General features: G+C 32.1%; 1 protein-coding gene across 3 annotated transcripts in view; it reads right to left on the bottom strand.

Annotated features, from left to right (window-relative positions):
- The window catches only part of Ptp99A (Protein tyrosine phosphatase 99A), a 391659-nt gene that overhangs the window by 30917 nt on the left and 340052 nt on the right, over positions 1-20690 (bottom strand). For 2 of the 3 annotated variants that reach the window (XM_085807688.1, XM_085807689.1), the window contains one exon: positions 13695-13865. In XM_085807688.1, the coding sequence (XP_085663814.1) occupies positions 13695-13865 (171 nt within the window). Of the gene's footprint in view, positions 1-9733; positions 10083-13694; positions 13866-20690 lie in introns of those variants that run through there. The other variant, XM_085807691.1, reaches the window with a different exon arrangement.

Below are 20690 nucleotides of genomic sequence, written 5' to 3'. Positions count from 1 at the left end.
ATTTTAAAATTCCACCAGCATCTTTCAGTTTTCTAATTAAACTCCACTGGGTGTCAGTCCTAGCTGATTTTATAACTTCATCCAAGTTTTCTAATTGTAAACTGCTGTTATGCAGCTTTGGAACTGTTTCAATTTTTCCTTCCTTTTAGAACTCCTTTCAAGATAATAATAAATATCAACAATGTGTTCATCCGCATTTATTGGTAAAGAAGCTGCCCCTTTTTCAGCTGCTAAATTTAAGAGGTGACAGGTGCACCTCATAATCTGCAAATCTGAATTTTCCTTTCTCAAGATGCCTGCAACACCAGTCTTCAAGCCTACCAATACTGGTGCATTATCGGCACCAAGTGCTAAGCAATTATCCAGAGGAACCGCATTTTCTTTTAAAGTTTTAATAATTAGCTGTGCTATATTAAAACCTGTCAAATGTCCTTCTAAAGTGGGGACAGAAAGTAAACTGCACTCAATTTCTAAAGACTCTGGATTAAAAAAAGAAACAACAATTGGATATAGTTTTGAATTGGTATTATTGCTTCCGTAGAGAGGCAGAACGGAGCTGTTTTAATGCAATCAATAACTGAAGATTTATTTTTAAAATCCAGTTCTTTAACAATTGCACCTGTTTTAATTCTTGAGTATTTCTTATCGATTTCACTATCGGGAAACATTTTTCTAAATAAAGCTGCAGCGTGATCCGATGCATTCAGTGGCAGGTTGTGCTCTAGCAAAAAGGCAGAGAACAGATAATCTGCATTGATAACTTTTTTATCCTTTGTTTCCGAAGAAAAATTTAATTTTTCGTTTTTTTCAAAACAACTCCTGTTGTCCTTGTGTTTTTGTGTACGCACATTTTTTTGAACATCCGCCCTTCCAAAAGCGAAATCGAAAAATCGCAACGACAGGCGGTACACATCGCAAATTTATTACATTTCCTTGAGAAAATAATGGAAAGAAAGTCAACTGTGCACGATTTTTTAAACGTACACGAGTATTTCACCTTTCTCACAGACATAACAAAAGATGATAATTTCTAAAACTATTTCCTGAAGGCACGTGTACTCACACAACTCAGGACAAAATGAGAAGAAGTAACTAAAGAAGCTACCGAAGAAGTAACTAAAGAACATCCAAATAACAGCTTGCTTTGTCCTCATTGGCTAATATATGCCAGATGACACGCAGGTTGAGCACGATGCCCATTGGAGAACTGGAGAACGAAGTTTCCGGATACGTATATGCTCTCACTCACAAAGCAGAAGTTATCTAATTCGCAAGGTTTTGTTTTAGATATAATCTAGAGAAAATTCAATTGCTTTCAGATGTCCAAATCCACTTTTTTTTTTGGTTCATATAACAAAGTAATTAAGCCAAGTTCCATAAAAATCGTGAGAAATTTTAAGAATAAGAAAAAGTCGGGAGAAATATATTGTAAATCGGGTTGGCGGGAGAGCGGTCGAAAATCGGGGGTCTCCCGCCTAAATCGGGAGAGTTGGCAACTCTGTTTTTCTCTCAATTGGTATCTCCAGTTTTTCTAATTTCTTTATCTAATATTACTTTTTCAACATTTTGCTTTAATTCCTGTCTAAGTTTTTTTCTCATGTTCTTTTTCTAATTGATTTGAATCCATTTATTAACAGAAAATTTACTCAAGTAAAAATTAATTTTAGTCAAGTACAGTCAAAGTCGTTAATCCGGACTTGTCGAGACTTCCGGATTATAGATCATCAGTTTAAATCTGACAAGATGGCATGCAGAAATTATAAATTTAAAAATATGAAACCGTAATTTATGAAATAAAGAACAATTATGATCTAAAGGGTATCAAAATTTACAAAAAAAAAAAAGCTTAATATTTATTTGTTTACTTTATTAAACATTTCTTTCAATGTAAGTTGTTTAAGTTGCTTCGTTTTATGTGATAATACTTTCTCTTTAATTCTATAAACAGACATAATTTCTTGTTCAGTTACAAAGTTCCGCTGTTCAAGTCCTATAATTGCTGTGTTGAGAATACCGACTAATTTGTCAACCAAAATTTTTTCGTTTTCAATAACCTCTGTGTCACTTTCTTCACTATCCGAAGCGAATTATAATGACGAGGAATTAGATTTAAATCATATCAAAGACGAAGTACATCGAGATGAAATACTACATTTACTAAGGAATTATAAGCCAAATAAAATGAAAACATCTGCCGTGAAGATAAGGGTTGCCACTCAAACAGGAGAATGAAATTCCCTGACTTTTCCAGGTTTTCCAGGTATGTTTCGAGAAAATTCCAGTCTATCCGCGTAATGTACGTTGGCTGTGCTAAGAGGTAAATTAATTATGGTATTACTTGTACTGTGTAGCAAATTCACTTTGTTTGATAATTTTGTTTACTTTTCCACTTAAAAAAACTTAATAAAATTTAAGATATATACATTGGATAACAACTGTACGTTTTATTTAATTATTACTCATGATCATCCCCAGTTCAACACAAGGCTAATCCGGTTCTTATAAATCACAACGCAATGCTAAAAGTTAGGTTAGATTTTAGGTAAATTTAATTTGTGTGAGGTGTATTCTTAAAAGGCACCTTAACACTTGAAAACACAAATATAATTATAATAGGTGTTGTTTTCTCCACTGAAGATTGAGATTAGAATCTGCCCAATCTGGAATAAAATAAGGCTTTTTTTGCAGACATTCTGCAGCTAAACGAAAGAAAGAAATCTATTTAATGATTTTTTTTACTAAATTGAGGTATTTTATATTTATTTCGCAGCATACATTAGGAAAAAATATATGTGCATTAAATTTCGTGATGTCATCATACTGCCAGAATTAATTTCAGAATTATGACAGAGAAAATTTCCTGAAATTTGGAAATATTATTTACTAATGATAAATAAATTTAGAGGGAAGAAGCAACATTAAATGATATGAATAACATAAAAATAAAGATAATTACATAAAAATTTAATTAGAATAATCAACGATATGTTAGCGAATATAGTTATATTACGTGGTTATCCTAGATGATTGATTACTATTTTTTATTTTACTGCAAAATGACAAGGTATTTATTAAAAAGAAAAGAAAAGAAAAAAAAAAAAAAAAGATTTTGCGGTAAAATCCTAGTATACGATATGGCCTTCGCATGATTTTGAAAATTGTCGCCAAGAACAAAATGACCCGTTTACTGCTTATCATCTTGTCGCCAAATCCCGCTGTACCATACATGGAGATTAATAAAAAGCGGAGGAAAAATTTGCCAAGGGATTTGACGACAGAACAGCCAGAATTTCCCTCTCTGTGATGTGTACAGGAAATTGAGAAACACGTGTTAAGAAGAAACATTCTTTGACAAAAAAGAAAACTACGAAAATCCGTTTTTAAATTATTGCAAAAAATCTAAGTAGAAACATTTTATCAAAGAACATTTTTTCTTGGATTTTTCGCAATAATTTTAAAAACGGATTTTTGTAGATTTTTCCTTCCCTCAAAATAACTAATCCATGAATTAATTTACTTGCGCCAAAAAATATTTTCTTTTCCTTTAAAGACATTTTAAACGATATTCATTTTATGAACTCTTGATAACGTGACCTTCGAACTTCGACACCGGTTTCGAGCTTTGGCGACAGATATATCGCGCATGCACAGCTGTTTCCCGCTATGATGGAACCGAGCCACGTCTGTTGCAGAGAGGTTTTCCTTCTTTATAATACATATTTTTTTAAATTCTAATCTTCATGGTACCGTATACTAGGATTAAACCCATTTTGTTTTATACGAGAACAGGTACTTTCTTTAGTTCATGCACTGCACTTGCGATTCTCGAGGTTACTGGAAACCAAAAGTTGCGGGAAACTTGCTTTGCCTTTTTAAAAAGACAATCAAATTGGAGCTGCGAAAATTGGCTCTATGCCAGCTGCTCGAATGACACTCACGTGATACACAATTCGCCAAAAAAGTGATCTCTTCCGACGTCGGCGCAAAACTCGCCTTTTTTGGCGGGATCGTTGTATGAAATTCCCCGACTTTTCCAGATTTTGACTAAAACACTTAAATTCCCTGAATTTTTTGGTCAGTTTCCGAATTCCCTGACTTTTTCCGGTTTTCCAGGTAGCATGGCAACCCTGGATAAGGATAGTGCTGACATATCAACTTCCAATTCATTGCGCGCTGCGGCATTAAAACATTTTCAAAAGCTGTTAAATGTAAACATTTTTAAACTATTGTAGAAAAGAGAAAATGTGAAGAATGTTATGAAATTAGAAATAAAGAATGTCAACATACACTGAAGTGACAAAAGTCATGAGATACCTCTTAATATTGCATGGACTCAACAAGTCGTTGGAAGTCCCTTGCAGGAATATTGAGCCATGATGCCTCTATAGATGTCCATAACTGTAAAAGTGTTGACGGTGCAGGGTTTTGGGCACGAACTGACCTCTCAATGATGTCCCATAAATGTTCGATGGGATTCATGTCGGGCGATCTAGTTGGCCAGATCATTCGCTGGAATTGTCCAGAATGTTCTTCTAACCAATCGCAAACAATTGTGGCTCGGCGACATGGCGCATTGTCATCCATAAAAATCCCATCGCTGTTTGAGTATGTGAAGTCCATGAATGGCTGTAAGTGATCTCCAAGTAGCTGAAGGTATCCATTTCCAGTCAATGATCGGTTCAGTTGCACCAAAGGACCGAGTCCATGCCATGTAAAAACAGCCCAGACCACTATGGAACCACCACCAGCTTGAACAGTGCCTTGTTGACAACTTGGGTCCATGGCTTCGTGGGGTCTGCGCCACACTCGAACCCTACCATCAGCTCTTAAAAACTGAAATCGTGACTCATCTGACCAAGTCACAGTTTTCCATTCATTTAGGGACCAGCCGATATGCTCACGAGCCCACGAGAGTCGCTGCAGGCGATGTCGTGCTGTCAGTAAAGGCACTCGAGTTGGTCTTCTGCTGGCATAGCCCAAGGAAGACAAATTTTGTCGCACTGTTTTATCGGACACGTCCCTTGTACGTTCCACATTGATTTCTGTGGTTATTTGACGCAGTGTTGCTTGTCTGTGAACATTGACAACTCTACGCAGACGTCGCTGGTCTCGGTCGTTAAGTGCAGGTGGTCGGCCACTGCGCTGTCCATGGTGGGATGTTATGCTTGAAATTAGATACTCTCGGCACACTCTTGACACTGCGATCTCGGAATGTTGAATTCCCCAACGATATCCGAAATGGAATGACCCATGCGTCTAGCTCCAATTACCATTCTGCGTTCAAAGTCTGTTAATTCTCGTCGTGCGGCCATAATCACGTCAAAGCCTCTTCACATGAATAACTTGAACACAAATGAAAACCCTGCCAAAGCACTTCGCATTTATACATTTTCTACGTGATACTACTGCCATCTGTATATTTGCATATTGCTATCCCATGACTTTTGTCACTTCAGTGTAATGATGAGGAAAGAAGTTTTATTGGAACTTGGACAACCGAAGAAGTTAAATTAGTTATTAAAAAGGATATAAAATTTTACATATATATGAAGTTTGGCACTTTAAAAATAAAACAAAGGATTTATTTAAGGAATATTTTAAACTGTTTTTGAAAATTAAATTAGAAATGGATGATAAATGGTCTACACAATACGAAAGTAAAGAAGAATGTAAAAGGGTTATTAAGAAAAAATTAGGTATAAAACTAGAGAAAATAGAAGAAAATCCAGGTAAAGAGATATATAGCACAAATTTGTTTGATTTCATTATGGGGTAAATTTGGTCAAAGAAAAAATATGAAACAGACTGTATATGTTATGCAATTGGAAAAATTTTATGAAATCCTATAATACGATAGAATTAAAAATTTAAATATGGTATTTATGAATGATGATTGTGTAGAAATGAATTTTAAAATGAAAGATGAATAAGTAAAAGATAATTTTAACACAAATTTATATATAGCGGCTTTTACCACCAGTTCAGCTAGAATAAGACTCTAGAAAATGTTTGACACATTGCAAGATAAAACACTTTATTATGATACAGATTCTATAATTTGTATTCATGGTGGTACCAATAAAGTGAAAACAGGTTGTATGTTAGGTGAATGGACTTGGAAGCGATGAGGTTTTTATCAAATCATGGATATCAGGTGCATCCAAAGGTTATAGTTATGTTTTGAATAACAAGAAAGAATTTGGGAAAGTAAAAAGATTTAAAATGAGTCATGAAACTGAAAATAAACTCAATTTTGATGAAAGAAATAAAATAATAACAGGAAAAACTAACTATATAGATGTAGAAATTAGTCAATTTAAAATTTAAAAAGATAGAGGCCCACCAGCGGCCGAGCAGTAAAGTCGCTGAACACTGGTAGTTCGGTCCGAGGTTCAAATCCCGCGAACGGGCTGGCTGCATGGGCGTTTTCATGGTTTTCCCCATGTGTAATGTGTATACGAGCCAGTTTCTCTTAGAAAGTCCTCCACGAAGGCATCCCTTCCCTTATGCAGATAGTCCTCGAGGCTTTGCCATAATCACACACACAAAAAGATAGAGATACAAAAGTAACTAATATGAATAAAACATATACATTAAATTTTGATAAAAGAAGAATTTTAGATAATTATGATACTGTACCATTTGGATATTAATCAGATTACTTTACCAATAAATCAAAAATCAATTAAGAAGATTACATTACCTATTAGAAGAAGAATAATGAGATTAACTATTAAAAGAAGAATAATTATGTTGTAGGGAATCGTCCTTTCAACTCAATAGAAACTCTCCATTATGTACTTGATACATATGATATTGAAATTGAATAATTTAAAAAAATAATTGATATGATTTCCCTTGATTTAGAAATGGTTTGGGAAAAATTGAAGGTTGACAGGAATATTAAATTCAAAAAGATAATATAATTTTTATTAATATATGTCAGTGAGCAAAACATTCAAAAAATCATTCTATACAAATAGAGATGGAAGAATTCAACAGATTTAGATCTTACCCAAAAACCTTAAAATTCAAAGATTTAGAACATGGAAGCATGATCTAATATCATTGAGAAAAATTCAGACAAAATTTGGAGATTCAACCATTATTAAATTAAATGTCGATAATGAACCAAAAGAATATTATCTTTCCAAAAAACATGGAGAAATTTCTGATAAAGCCATAAATGAAATTAATCTTAGAGACTATAATGCCTGTTTATTGTTATATTTCATTATAAAGGAATACAAAATGGACAATATATCTATAAATTAAAAGAATTAGAATTAAAAGAATTCATTTTTTAAATTTTTAACATATTTTCATTCTTTTTAAAGGTTGATGATCAATGAAAAAATCATTGTTTTTTCCTTAAATTTTAATATCTTTGTCTAATTTGAATTTTACTTAAATTTAGTACTTAAAAAAATGTAAAAAATACTTGATTTTTTAACTATTTGTATAGTTTTATTTTTTGTTCTTTTTTTAAATATTTTATGTCTTTTTTCATTAAGATTAATGAAAATGTCTAACATTTTTGAGGGAGTTTTAGAGATTGATAAAAATACAAAAAATTAACTACTTTTACAAATCATGTAACATTGATGTGTTTTTGTGAAAATAATATTAATTGGCCTGTGTTTTGATATCAAAATGCATAAAATAATAAAAATGCAGGTGTCCCATAGTATGGGACATATGCTGCTACTGTCACAGCCTATTTTATTTAATTCATTTCGAAACTGGAATCGCAAAAGTACAATAAATTATTCCAAGATTCACAAATGTCCAGTCACAGCCTATTTTATTTAATTCATTTCGAAACTGGAATCGCAAAAGTACAATAAACTATTCCAAGATTCACAAACGTCCAGTATATGTATTATGCTAGAATAAACCTATATATCATAGACAGTCTATAACAAGTAAATTTACTTTGACAATTTAAGCTGTATCATATATGGTATGAACTGCAAGAGCCTAAACATCACATTTTACATAATGACTTGCCCTAGATAACATTATGTTCATTGTAAATATCAAACTCAACATCATCAAAGAAAATGTTCAATTTACTGAGATTGGTAGCTTAATCATTTTCAGAGACAGCATTGAATATACTTTGCATTAAAATGTTATCAATTATATTTATGAATGACTATTTAATGTGTTTACAAAGAGTAAGTTTATTTAAGGGTAAATAGTATCCAACAATGCCAGTATTGCAAAGTTTTCATTATACCAGTTAAGGCTGGTACAATTCTGAACAGAAACACAGTCTAATGATATATGTCAACAGGACTATATTACATATTTATAATTTTTAAATCAGATAATGAAATTTAATCTGGATTTCTATAGCATATGAATTTTCATGTCAAAACTAAAGCCACTGCTATTTTCTTTACAAAAAATGGATCTAACTATATTTTCATTAACAGAAAATTTATGTTAATGGCTCCATAATATAGCTTGTAACAATTTACAAATTTTCATACATGGTACAGATGTGAAATTTCATTACAGAAAGAACAGGATAACATAAATACGTCAGAAACATAGAAATATTTCAGACCTAGAGAAATATTCTTTATTGTCAGCGATTCTCACCACAAAAGGTTAGAGAAAAATCTTTAGGACTCAGAAACACAGAAGCACAAAATACATACAAAGCACAACATTTTAAGCATAGATGTAAAGATTTTGAAAATTCTAAAAACAGGTAATGGTAGGTAAAGGTACAAGTGAGGTGGGACATCAGTTATTCATCATTGGTAATATTGTGTAGTCTCGATATACTGGCTAAAGCTCTGCTCCAATTTCGATGAAGAGCATCCTTGGACGGAGCACTCTAAGGGTCTCCCACATTTATTTCCCTATCACAAGTTATTTGAGAAGGACGGCTTATTGCATATTTTGAATGCCCCCTTCAAAACAGGCATTATACACTTACAAACATCTACACCTTTTCTGGGATTCGAAAACGAGCCTAATAATGCAGCTGCCAAGAGCACTAACCACTCTGCTGATCAGGATGGCAAATGATGGTGTCAGACACAGGTTGAAGCAATACCAGCACCTGTGCATTTCTAAATGTAGGCTAGATATCATTAAGCTTTGCTAACTGTTAAGCTTCTGCCAAACTTATGAGAGAAAACATTGTGGCAAGGAGTTGAAATCTGAAAGTTCCCACACCCCTTCCCTTATTACCAACCTCTCAGCTTGTGATGTATTTTGAGCACCCACTTTCTGTACACAAATATTAATGACGTCTCCGAAATTCAAACCTGAGCCCACCGGTATGACAACCAGCATCACTAACCACTATATTGACTGACAGATGATAACACAGATCTTCACCAGATTCCTACTGACAAAGTATACCAGGAAATGAAAAATAAAAGTTCTTAAAACTATGTATGCATTTTAAAATTAATAGATTTCAGCAATCCCCTTTTACTACCTCAAGAGTAACATTTAGAGGTAACTACATAGTAAATATTTGTTTTCTTACTAAATGAGGTATCGGTTTCAACTACTGTGACATTTGAGCAAACTTCTGTAATTTTGCTAATGAGAAATGCCATTAAAATTATATTGATTTGAAAAGAAAATATGGCTGTTTCCATGCACTCAAAGACAAGAGTATTGTTTAATTATATCTCTGAAGATTATACAGATATGTAATAAATAAAAACTCTGATTCCAAATAGACCTTCTTTACAAAAACTTCTTTAATGATTCTAATTTTTACTTTTAAAATTTACTTATGTTAGTGATTACTTATTGAATATGTTTACATAACAGCAGACATTTGACATGGAATTCGAGACAAAAACTACAATTATGGTCTACTGCCAAACTTGTAATTTGACTTGATATGTTAATGTAACCAGCATAAAGCCTTTTTTTCCATTTTGATCATTTTTTTCATGCACCTGTGCTACGTATTTAATTCCTAACCAACATGCGGCTTGCATTGAGTTTCTACTGAGTATGACTGCAACACATTTGCCTAGAACAGTGGTATTCAAACTTTGTGGCAGTGTGACCTTACTTGGGACATTGAAGTAACATACTGACTGAAAAGTTAAAAACAATCAATATTATACTTCAGATTGCTCAAAAACTAGCACTAGGTCATATTAAAAATCAGGAAGATGTTAATTTATTTACTTCATACAAAACAAACATTAGTGTCAAAGCAAGTACAATGAAATGAAAATCAACTCTGTAGTTTCCAAATGTTTAGTTGAAAAATTGACCACCATTATCATTTATGACTCTAATTTTGATCAATTTAAATTTTAAAGGTGGCTCTACTGCTAATTTGTTTCCGTATTTAGATTTTAGAGAAACTGGGAAAACCCCCAAATCAGGCATATGCTAATTACCTTTAAAGCTGCATCAGAGAGTCCTGGATATTAATTTCAAACTTGAAGCCAAAGAGTGCTCAATTCAAGCTCTTTACAAACAAATTTTAACTCTCCATCAGATAACTCAGTTCATTTTTGCTTAAATCAAATAAATTTTGGGGTAACACACACTGAAAAGGATTTTTGATCTATTCAGAGTCAGAAAAGTCTTAGAGAAAATAAGCATTAAATTGATACTTCAGATCTGTCGAATGAGTTGCTGTATCTTTAATAACCAACTGAACAACTTTTTTATTTGTTTCTTATAAAAACACTTTCTAAAGTAAGAAATGTATCAAAATTTGTCTCTTGCAGTATGAGCACCACAAATCAATTTTCTTTTATTAACCCCTTTGCGCCGACTGTCACGTCTATGTGCCAGCAATGAACACACTCTTTTCTCTGCTGACATGCAGGCATGCCAGAGCATTTTCCCGTTCAGCCCCGACTGTCACGTATTTGTGCCAGTGTCCTGGAATGTTTTAAAAACTATAATTTCTGCCACAAGATGGCACTGTATGTCCATATGGTTTCAGATACATGTACATTAGACCTTCTACTCGAAATGAGAGAAGCATGACTCACATACACATGTTTTTGATTATATAAACAAAAGGGGAAATAAATGTTTCCAAATGCCGTGATTTATGATGTCTCTTTAAATTCGCACGTGGTAGTTGTTTATTGTAAGTAGAGAAGTTTTATTTTTGCTAAAACGTTGGGTATTTTGGTTTGCAGTTCAGTTTTTAGAAAATAATTAGATCTTGTTAGACGTGAATTCTTTCTGTTAATGTTGAAGTGTCGAAAATGTTTAACTGAGCATGAAATAGCAAAAATGATGCAAAATATTTCAGATATTGATTCTGAAACAGATTCTGATAGTAGTGATAATGATACTATGATATATTCTGATCATAAAGAATTTGGCAAATCTAATGACAATGAGGCCATTTCGGTCGGCATACAGATGTCCTCATCATCATTAATCCTTAATTAATTAATGTCCTCATCATCAATGTCATTATTACGAGTGCAAGGAATGTAACGTAGGACTGTGTGTAGATCCTGATTTTCAAATTTTTCATACGAAAAAAGAATTTTAAGTAATATATTTAGTTTTCAGATGTATAATGTTAAAATTCATAAAATGGTGAGTAATGAAAATAAATATGTATAATAAGTATGTGTAAAATATGCATTTAAACAAGAAATAAGGTAATTAAAGTATATATAAAAAATATCTATAAAGCATAAGCCGTTTAAATACTCTATAGAGCATTATTAAACAATAAATCGGAAATTTCATGGATTTAGGCTTAATAGCAAAAAAGCCCCCAGCCCTGAACAGATGCTCGCATAAGACACTGCCGTCCTCCGCGATAAGCGTGCATTTGAGCTAGTGTCTTACGCTACCTGGCGCGAAGGGGTTAAGGCTATAAAATACCTCATTTTATCATTAGCTATAAAATACCTAATTTTTCCCTTGAAGATTTAAATTCTATTAGTTCAACTTGAGAAAATATATCATTTACATAAATTAATGTAACATAGCCTTTTCCCACTAGTTAAAAAGCATAATTTTTTTATCATTATCACTGCCATTTGAAAACAAAAACCACTTCATCTTTAAATGGTCTTGTTAGGACCCTACCCTTTGAAAGTCAGTGCACTTTTGTATATAAAAAAGCTGATGTTCGCCGATTTTTCTGCATATTTGCTAAAAACCCTTGAGTTCAAAGGATGCACCTTGATAACATTTATTATTTTAATACCAATATTTATGATAGACTAAGTTCCATGGTATGTTTTCTGATACAAATAATTCTCAATGAAACCTAGAATTAACTATATTGGGAAAGACTACATCCGAGGCTCATCTGAACCAAACTAGATTTTAGAAAGATTTTAAAGAGATAATCTCTCTTTCTGAAGTTGCTGTTCTAAAAATAGAGTAATCTCGCTAGAATTTAATAAAATTTCACATTAAAATTGTTTCTCAAAAAAAGTGTGTCACTGATATATTTGTATCCACCTTTTGACCCCATACCACTGGCTTTCTGAGTTCCCAACATTCTGGTTGTATTTTTTGTCAGGAGGCGAGCAGAATTCTGCATTTTTATTCAGCTTTTCATTTTACATTATATAATGATAAAAAGAATGTATAAAGTTTTTTATGAACTTTATAAGCTTAAGCAAACTCTGGATGAAAGCAAACAAGATAGTATCTGCAAATAATGAATGTAGCATGCAGGTATATTTGGTGCAATGAAAAATTTATACATATATATACATATTTATTTACAAAGAAAGATTCTGTATGGATACAATCATTTATAACTAAATTTGTTTTCAGTCTAAGAGAACTCTGAGGGCTCAAAAAATTGCTATCAGTTGCAAAACCATGATTCTATTCTATGTGTCAATATTTTGTCATAATTTTTTTACTGCAAATATATGGCAATTCAAGAAGAACTGGCATTTTAAATTAAATTTAAGATTATTATCATTATCTTATTAAATAATCACATTGTGATGTGGAAACAATGCTTTGGCTCTTGAGAGAACATGCAAATTCTGAATTTAAATTAATGTCATTTAATTTAGTTGTTACTAAAACAAAAATCAAGAATTGTTCCGAGTACTGCAAATTAAGTAAATTATCTTTAAGACATCATTCGGTGCACTCCACTGTTAAGTTAACAATAAACAGTTTCATATCTATAATTTTCAGTATCTATAACAGCTTCATATTTATATTTTGTAAAATCATTCAACATTTAAGGTTGAAAGATCTCCCTCATAAATTAAAAAATTTTCAGGATCCAACTGAAGTGTTTCATGAAATCACCAAGGTCTTTCCATTGATTGTTACTGTTCTCCTTAATCTATTGGCTAACATGCACTATGATAGTAACTCTAATAAGTGACTGGACTGAAGATGACAAACACATATGCTGAATATAGAACTACATTAACACTACAACTACCAGTTTATCAAAATGAAATCTCCCCCATCAGTAGAAGACGGACACATTAAAAGTAATTCTACTGTATGAATATAGTCATGGTGACTACACCCATAAATTAGTCATCAAAAGATGGGGAAAAAAAAAAAAGACTAAAGTGTAATTTTGCCCACTGGAAAAGTACAGAGGATACCCTACCATTTTGCAAAACTAAATACAAATATACAGCATCTTCAATGTTCAATACTTGATATTTGTCGTTTTATAACTGTGGTTCAATCTCAGTGACATAACAGAATTAATTGTCTCTTACCTGCAGAAAGGTTGCATTAATATAATCAGAACCATCAGTTCCAGGCTTTGGAGTGATGTGAACCCTATATGATTCAAGTGGAATGAGGTTAAGAGATCGATTCTTTCCTTTGTTACAAGGCTTTAATGCTGAAACCACATTGAAGTCCCGAGCTTTAAATGAAGTTACCAACTGCAATAAAAAAGTATTTTCAAACGCCTGTATGTATACTCTTATATACTTTAAATGCATATATAATAAAATTAACAGTTTATTTTTAAATGACAAAAACAAAATACTTTAATAAATAGATATGCATTATAATTAATTTTTATTTCATGCACTTTTCTAAACATAAGAAGGCACAGCTGGTGATTCGATAGATGGGAAAATACAAATGGTTTGAAAAGTAATTAGATAAATGGGAGGAACTGCATTAGAAAAGAACCCACTTGCATTATGCTACACTCTAAATAATAAAAATCAAGAAATTATGATCTTGGAAAAAATCTGAATGCTACGCATCCCCCCCATAAATAACTATCATTTTATTCCATTAAAAAATACTGCCTCTAACACTTTTCAAACTGAAAACTTTCATATTTGCATTGTGATTTTTTGTTTTAAATAATCTTTCACCGTAATTTTTTTAAAACAGTTCATTGTTGTTTCAAAGATAAATTACATCAAAAATCATGATTTTTCCTTTATGTATAAAGTGTCATTTTCCAAAAGCTTAGTAAAAAAGCTAGCAAAAATTTCTTATATTTTGCTTTTGCAAATAACACAGCAATTTCTGCAAATTCCTCGTTTAGGATATCCCATCTTTGTAACAATGCAAACATCTATAAACAAAAAACACCAGAAGAAGAGAGTACCAAATCAACAAACAAGGCTGATGATCTCAATCAAAATTTTCATAAATACATGTAGTGAATGTATTTATTATCTCAATGAATAACTTAGACAAAGATCTTCATCTCACAAACTACAATATAAAGATTTTGACACAGTCTTCAGCAACAGAATTATCAATACTCACTGAATGAAAGTATACAGCTTATGTCCAAAGAAGTTGTCGAGAGATTTTGGAGGATCTTTTTCAGGTTGGGATGCACATCTTTAACAGCAGCACTAGTAGGTTTGATGCTATCATAATGGTCTGCAATCCCCCAAAATGCTGTTTCTTCACTTTTTTTTTTTTTTCCCAGAGCTATGTTCAAACAAATCTCAATACTGTACTACTTCACACCAGAAGCAAGTACCCAACCCAAGTCTTAGAAAACCCAATACAATCGAAACAGAAAGACAGAGTCACAGAGGGAACTAATCACAAAGACTATGGTGTCAATGGATTTACAGTGTAGAGTATGACTGATTTCCAGAAGATGTTGCTGAACATCAAATTAGGCTTAATAAAGCAATTTACAAATCAGATCAAAACCAGATGCAAAATGACTGCTTCCCAACACTGCTGTAGCTTATTTCCTAAACTGTTTTCAACAAATATAAAAACAAGAAACGACAGATTTTGGCTAAAAAGGGTCACATTGAGATATAAAAGTGGTGTGAGGATATATCTAAAAAAACTTCCTACGACCCAAATAGGGTCAAATAGGGCCTACTACCTAAATAGGTTCCTACGACAGGTTTTTGTTGTAGTTTTATTGCTATGGTCAATGACTTTTCAAAAACATAATAAGATCTAAGAAGGATACTTAAAGTAATCAGAAACAACAGCCACACAGTCCCTCTGGGGTGCACCTTGATAAATTCAAAGAAAACTAGAATAAATACTCAGAAGAGCAAGAAAGCATTTCAGAAAATATCACTATCAAGGACATGAAATAGACAATATCTTAAGAAAATGCAAAGAAAATATGAAGATTACACCTAGAAACTAGAGATATTAACATTGAGTTAAAGCACAGGGTTCTGAAACTTTTTAAATAAATTAAACACACAGACTTATACAAATACTATATTATCATGATTCTAAACAATTCAAAATGAATGTTTTAACTTAGCACCCATGAAACTTTTATATCAAATGGGGGGGAAGAACTTTAATTTCTAAAAATTTTTAAATAAATTAAACACAGATTTATACAAATACTACATTATCATGATTCTAAACAATTAAAAATGAATGTTTTAACTTAGCACCCATGAAAGTTTTATATCAAATGAAAAAAAAAAAACATCAGATTTCATTCCTTTTGAATTTAAACACTGAATTAATCATCACTTTTGTGGTGAGTTTAAAATATACATATAGATATAAAAGAAGCTTAATATTTTCCATTCAGCTCCTCTTTCTTTATTTTTTTTTTTCAGAATGTAAGCACCAATAAAAGAATTGTGATTATGCAATCTAGTTAAAGCCTGTAGTTAGTTTTCAGTGTGATAAAATCCTTGTTTTATTAGACAATAAATCACAGCTTTTACTACTTTATTCAGAAAAATAATCTGTATGATTTGTATATCTGAATTTGCTTGTGGACACCTAACAGATACAGAAATTAATACAGAGATAAAAATAAAGATGCTGATTCATTAGGTGAATACGAGAAATATTAAACTAACACAATAAAACACACTATACCAAGCACTACAAAACCTAATATTAGGGTAGGGGGGGAATAGGTTATTTGATGAAGTACAAATGTTAGAGATCTTTTTCTTAACCTCCATCAAATGACAAAACCTGAAATTTGCTCTAATGTATATATAAACAGTAAGTAAAATAAAAATACTATTTTTTTAATGAAATAGCTGCAGTATATATTTTACACTTTTTTTATATACATGCAAAGAAAAACTTAACTTCCACAGAAATAAAATAAAAATGAGATGACCAAGTTAAATTTCAGCAAAATAATTTTTTTTTTTACTTAAATTGGATAATTTGAGCATTTCTGCTTCCACCTCTGAATTCAAATGAATAGTGCCTGACTGCACAATATGATAATTTTCTAGTAGATTTTGATAATCGATGTTACGAATATTTCAAATAGTTATAAAATATGCAAATATAACTAAATGCAGAGTTCTAAAATCAGAATTAAAATATGAAAATATTTTCCCAAGCAGAAAATTATTTTTCAGAAAAGAGTTTTCATTTTAAAATTTTAAAGAGGAATTGCATTTACCGATTTTTATGCAACTAATGTTCTTACACAAAAGGCAGTTGTTTTTATGGCACATATTCAGGTTAACCGCTGTTTAAATTCTTCTAGCATCACTGACACATAAAACAAATTGAAAACCTACAATGCCATTAATTTGTTAATTATAGTAAAGCACTCCATAATCCCATAGGTCAAATGGGAAGAAGACTTTTCAGCAGGATTTTCTAATGAAACATGGCATGCATTCACATCAAGAAAACTTCACGTAACCAGCTTGTTCAATCACTGTGAAACCAAACAGGACAAATTGTTACTGTTATGCTTGGTCATTGACAATCATCATACTTTGATAAATACCACAGCAAATCCAAATCTTGGAATCATGTAATGGAATTTAAATGAAAATGTTATAATTTACTTATTTATATGTATATGAAGATACTGATTTTCCATTTACACTACTTAATATGATAATGAAGTAAGGAACATTAAATGGCAAGTAAATATTCTGAATTTCATTTAGATAAATATACCAGCTTAAACTATAACAATTACTTGTTACCAATTACTTGTTTTACTCTTCTATGATTTGCTTATTACATACACAGGTGAATTCTACATTAGTACCTGAAGAAAATGTGCCAAATGCATTAGGAATAAATATACTGTTGCATGAATATGGATTCATACTGGATTGAATGCACACAGAACTGATGATACTCTGATAAAATTTATTTTACTAAAACGAACACATCACAGTTCTGGAACTTTCCACAAAAATACTCGTTAAACTCTTTTCACACTTTCACAGAGTACAATCAGTAATTACACTTCAAACTATTAAGAATGTTAAACGCAATGTAATGTTAAGCACATCTAAAGGGTAAAGCTCTCTTAGATGTCTCCAAACTCCGACTTCAGCTTTGAACAGCTAACAACTAAGAAACTCATGCTCTCTCTGGTCTTGTATAGTTTTCCCCAGCTGCCGAGACATCTCTAGTACTTTCTGCTTCTCAAAATTACTGGAAGGCATATGAGAGCTGGATGTGGTCACAGCTAATACAGGAATCAAGACCAAAATGTCGTCAAATTTGGCGACTTTTGGTGATTCGTCACCAAATTTGGTAACAAAAATTAGTCGACAGAAACCACTGCCAGCTCATGGATATCTGGCCAAATTAGTGAGACAGCCATTTACTCAATGTTGAATAGACATTCTGAATTTCATTTAGATAAATATAACAGCTTAAACTGCAACAATATTTCCAATAACTTGTATTCTTATTTTTCCGGCATAGCATCATTTCCCTCAAGCTTTACATGTTACATTATACAGAAAAATGCCACAGTTTCACATATAATTTCACTAAAATTATCTATGTACAAAATTCGTAACAATATGGTCTTACATACAAGGAAATTACAAAGGAACTGAAATTTTATCCACAGACTGATAGAGTGGAATGATACGATTCTCAAAAAGCACAGCAGAAGGATAATTATGGAAGGATACATAGTATGCAATCTGGTCATCAGTATTGTGTTGCAATGCCTCATACTGTGACACATGCTGCTATTCAAGACAGTATGGAGCCAGATTCCTGATTTCCCATAGCAAATTGCCCCACATTTGCTAGATGATGTTTTTCAAATGCTGGATACTGTAGCGCTTCAGCAACTGGTATATTAACTGGATCCACAAATGCTCAGTAAGAAAAATGTATAGGTAAAGTGTGAAGGGAGTTCTGGGCAATTCAAGCCACGTGCATCTGACCACTCTCTTACCAGAACCCTGCACCTGGAATCGCAGCTAAAAATGGCACATGGGGACATAGGAAAACACAGTACCCCTATTTTATGTAATACCTCTTTTTAACTACATTTCTATCATTTTACTCAATATCATATGACCACGATATTAATTAACAAACACTTCCTCAATCTCAATGAAGAAGCACATCTAACAGCTAAAATACATTCTTCAGATTCTTCAGTTAAATTAATGTCATAATAAGGTGGTGTTGGTGTATTTAATTACGGCAAAGCACACTAGGGCTATCTGCCTAACAGGAGGGATGCCTTTCGTGGAGGACTTTCTAAGGGAAACTGGCTCGTATACACGTTACACATGGGGAAAACCACGAAAACACCCAAGCAGCCAGCCCGTTAGCGGGATTCGAACCTCGGACCGAACTACCAGTGTTTAGCGACTTTACCGCTCGGCCACTGGTGAGCCCTCCATAATAAGGTGGAGTTTCACTAACATTTTAATTTCTCTGGATTGTGCATATACATTGTTTGCTTGCAATTATAAGAAAATGCTTGCTAAATGAGTAATTTAATGTTTTATTTAGACAAAATTCGGATTTGAGCAATGAATACCAAACTTATGACAGAAATTTTAAATTTATTTTTATTATGTTTTATTTATCCATTTTATGCTTTTATAGTATTAAAAAACTGTACTAAGGTATATATTAAAAATTATTTTTATTATTTTGAATAGCAAATTACACTGTTTTCTCTATACTAACAAACAGATGATAGTATATTGATTATTGTTTGATTTACGATGTCACATAGCAGATGAACAGTTCTTTTTTTGTGTGTGTGTGTGCATTATACAGATACACAAGTAAACTTGAGAAGCCACTGATGATTTCTCCTTTTTTTTCCCCACTATCTAAGTTGATGAAGCAATAATCATAAGGAAAAATGAAAAGCTAAGGTTTAGTACAGAACATCATACACTACAGTACAAAGTCTGAAATCTGGACTCGTCGAGAATTCGGCGATTCTAGATTTTTCCAGATATTAGATCATCAGTTTAAATCTAGTACCAATGGCATGTAGAAATTATAAAATTAAAAATATGAAATCATGATTTATAAAATAATGAAGTATTTATGAAGTAAAAGGTATCAAAATTTACAAGAAAAAAAAAAAAAAAAAAAAAAAAAAAAAAAAAGCTTAATATTTATTTGTTTGCCTTATTAAACATTTCTTTCAATGTACGTTGTTTAAGTTGCTTCGTTTTTTGTACTAATAATTTCTCTTTAATTCTGCAGACAGACACAATCTCTTGTTTAGTTACATTGTTGAAGTCCTGTAACTGCAGTTTCGAGAATTCCGACTAACTTGTCAATCGAAATGTTCTCGTTTTCTGTAACTTCTCTGTCACTTTCTTCACTATCTGGTAGCGGTATTTTCTAGATTTAGAACCATACTACAGATTTCACTATCCATTAATTGATTGATGAGTGAGAAGCATTGTCATCACAATGAAGAACTTCTTTTATTCTTCTTTATTTCTATTTTCTTCTTTCTGCGACTCAGTGAAGCCATACGAGCCTCGACGCTGATTCTGGGTTTATGTGAATAACAAATCAGTTATTCTTAATTCAAATAGCCCTAAATATAATCTTTAGGCCTATGAGTATCATCAACAAAATCTATTTTTAGCATATGGAAAGAAATTTTCGGTAAAGTTTTCCTCATCAGCATTTTTTAGTGCATTTAACTTAAATCTGTAATCATTGGCAAGCATAATGTCAACATAAAAGTTTATCATACCCCTTTATTATTTAATTACTAACAAAAAAAATGTTTAGGCATTGCTACATGAGTCATTACTCAAGTTGCCATGTTTTGATAAACATGCGGTGATGAAAGGAAAGTATAATAAATAATGATTCGCCAGGTTGGCGTCAAATAAACTATGTATCTATGTGGAATGTTTCGATTTGAGATATGCAGCAATGGAGTCAAATTACTGTTTGTACAATTTTATGCTAAAATGATTGTGACTTCAATAGCAAGGTATTTTACTTAGTGTAGAAATGAAATTAAGAATCAGGACTCTCCAGAAGTTTTATTATGCAAGGGA

The sequence above is a fragment of the Stegodyphus dumicola genome, chromosome X1 (genome assembly GCF_044657685.1).
Source record: "Stegodyphus dumicola isolate Sdum_Otavi_A_Nest chromosome X1, ASM4465768v1".
Taxonomy (NCBI): Eukaryota; Metazoa; Arthropoda; class Arachnida; order Araneae; family Eresidae; genus Stegodyphus; species Stegodyphus dumicola.
Note: the sequence above shows the minus strand (reverse complement) of the source record. Positions and strands in the feature narration are given on the sequence as shown.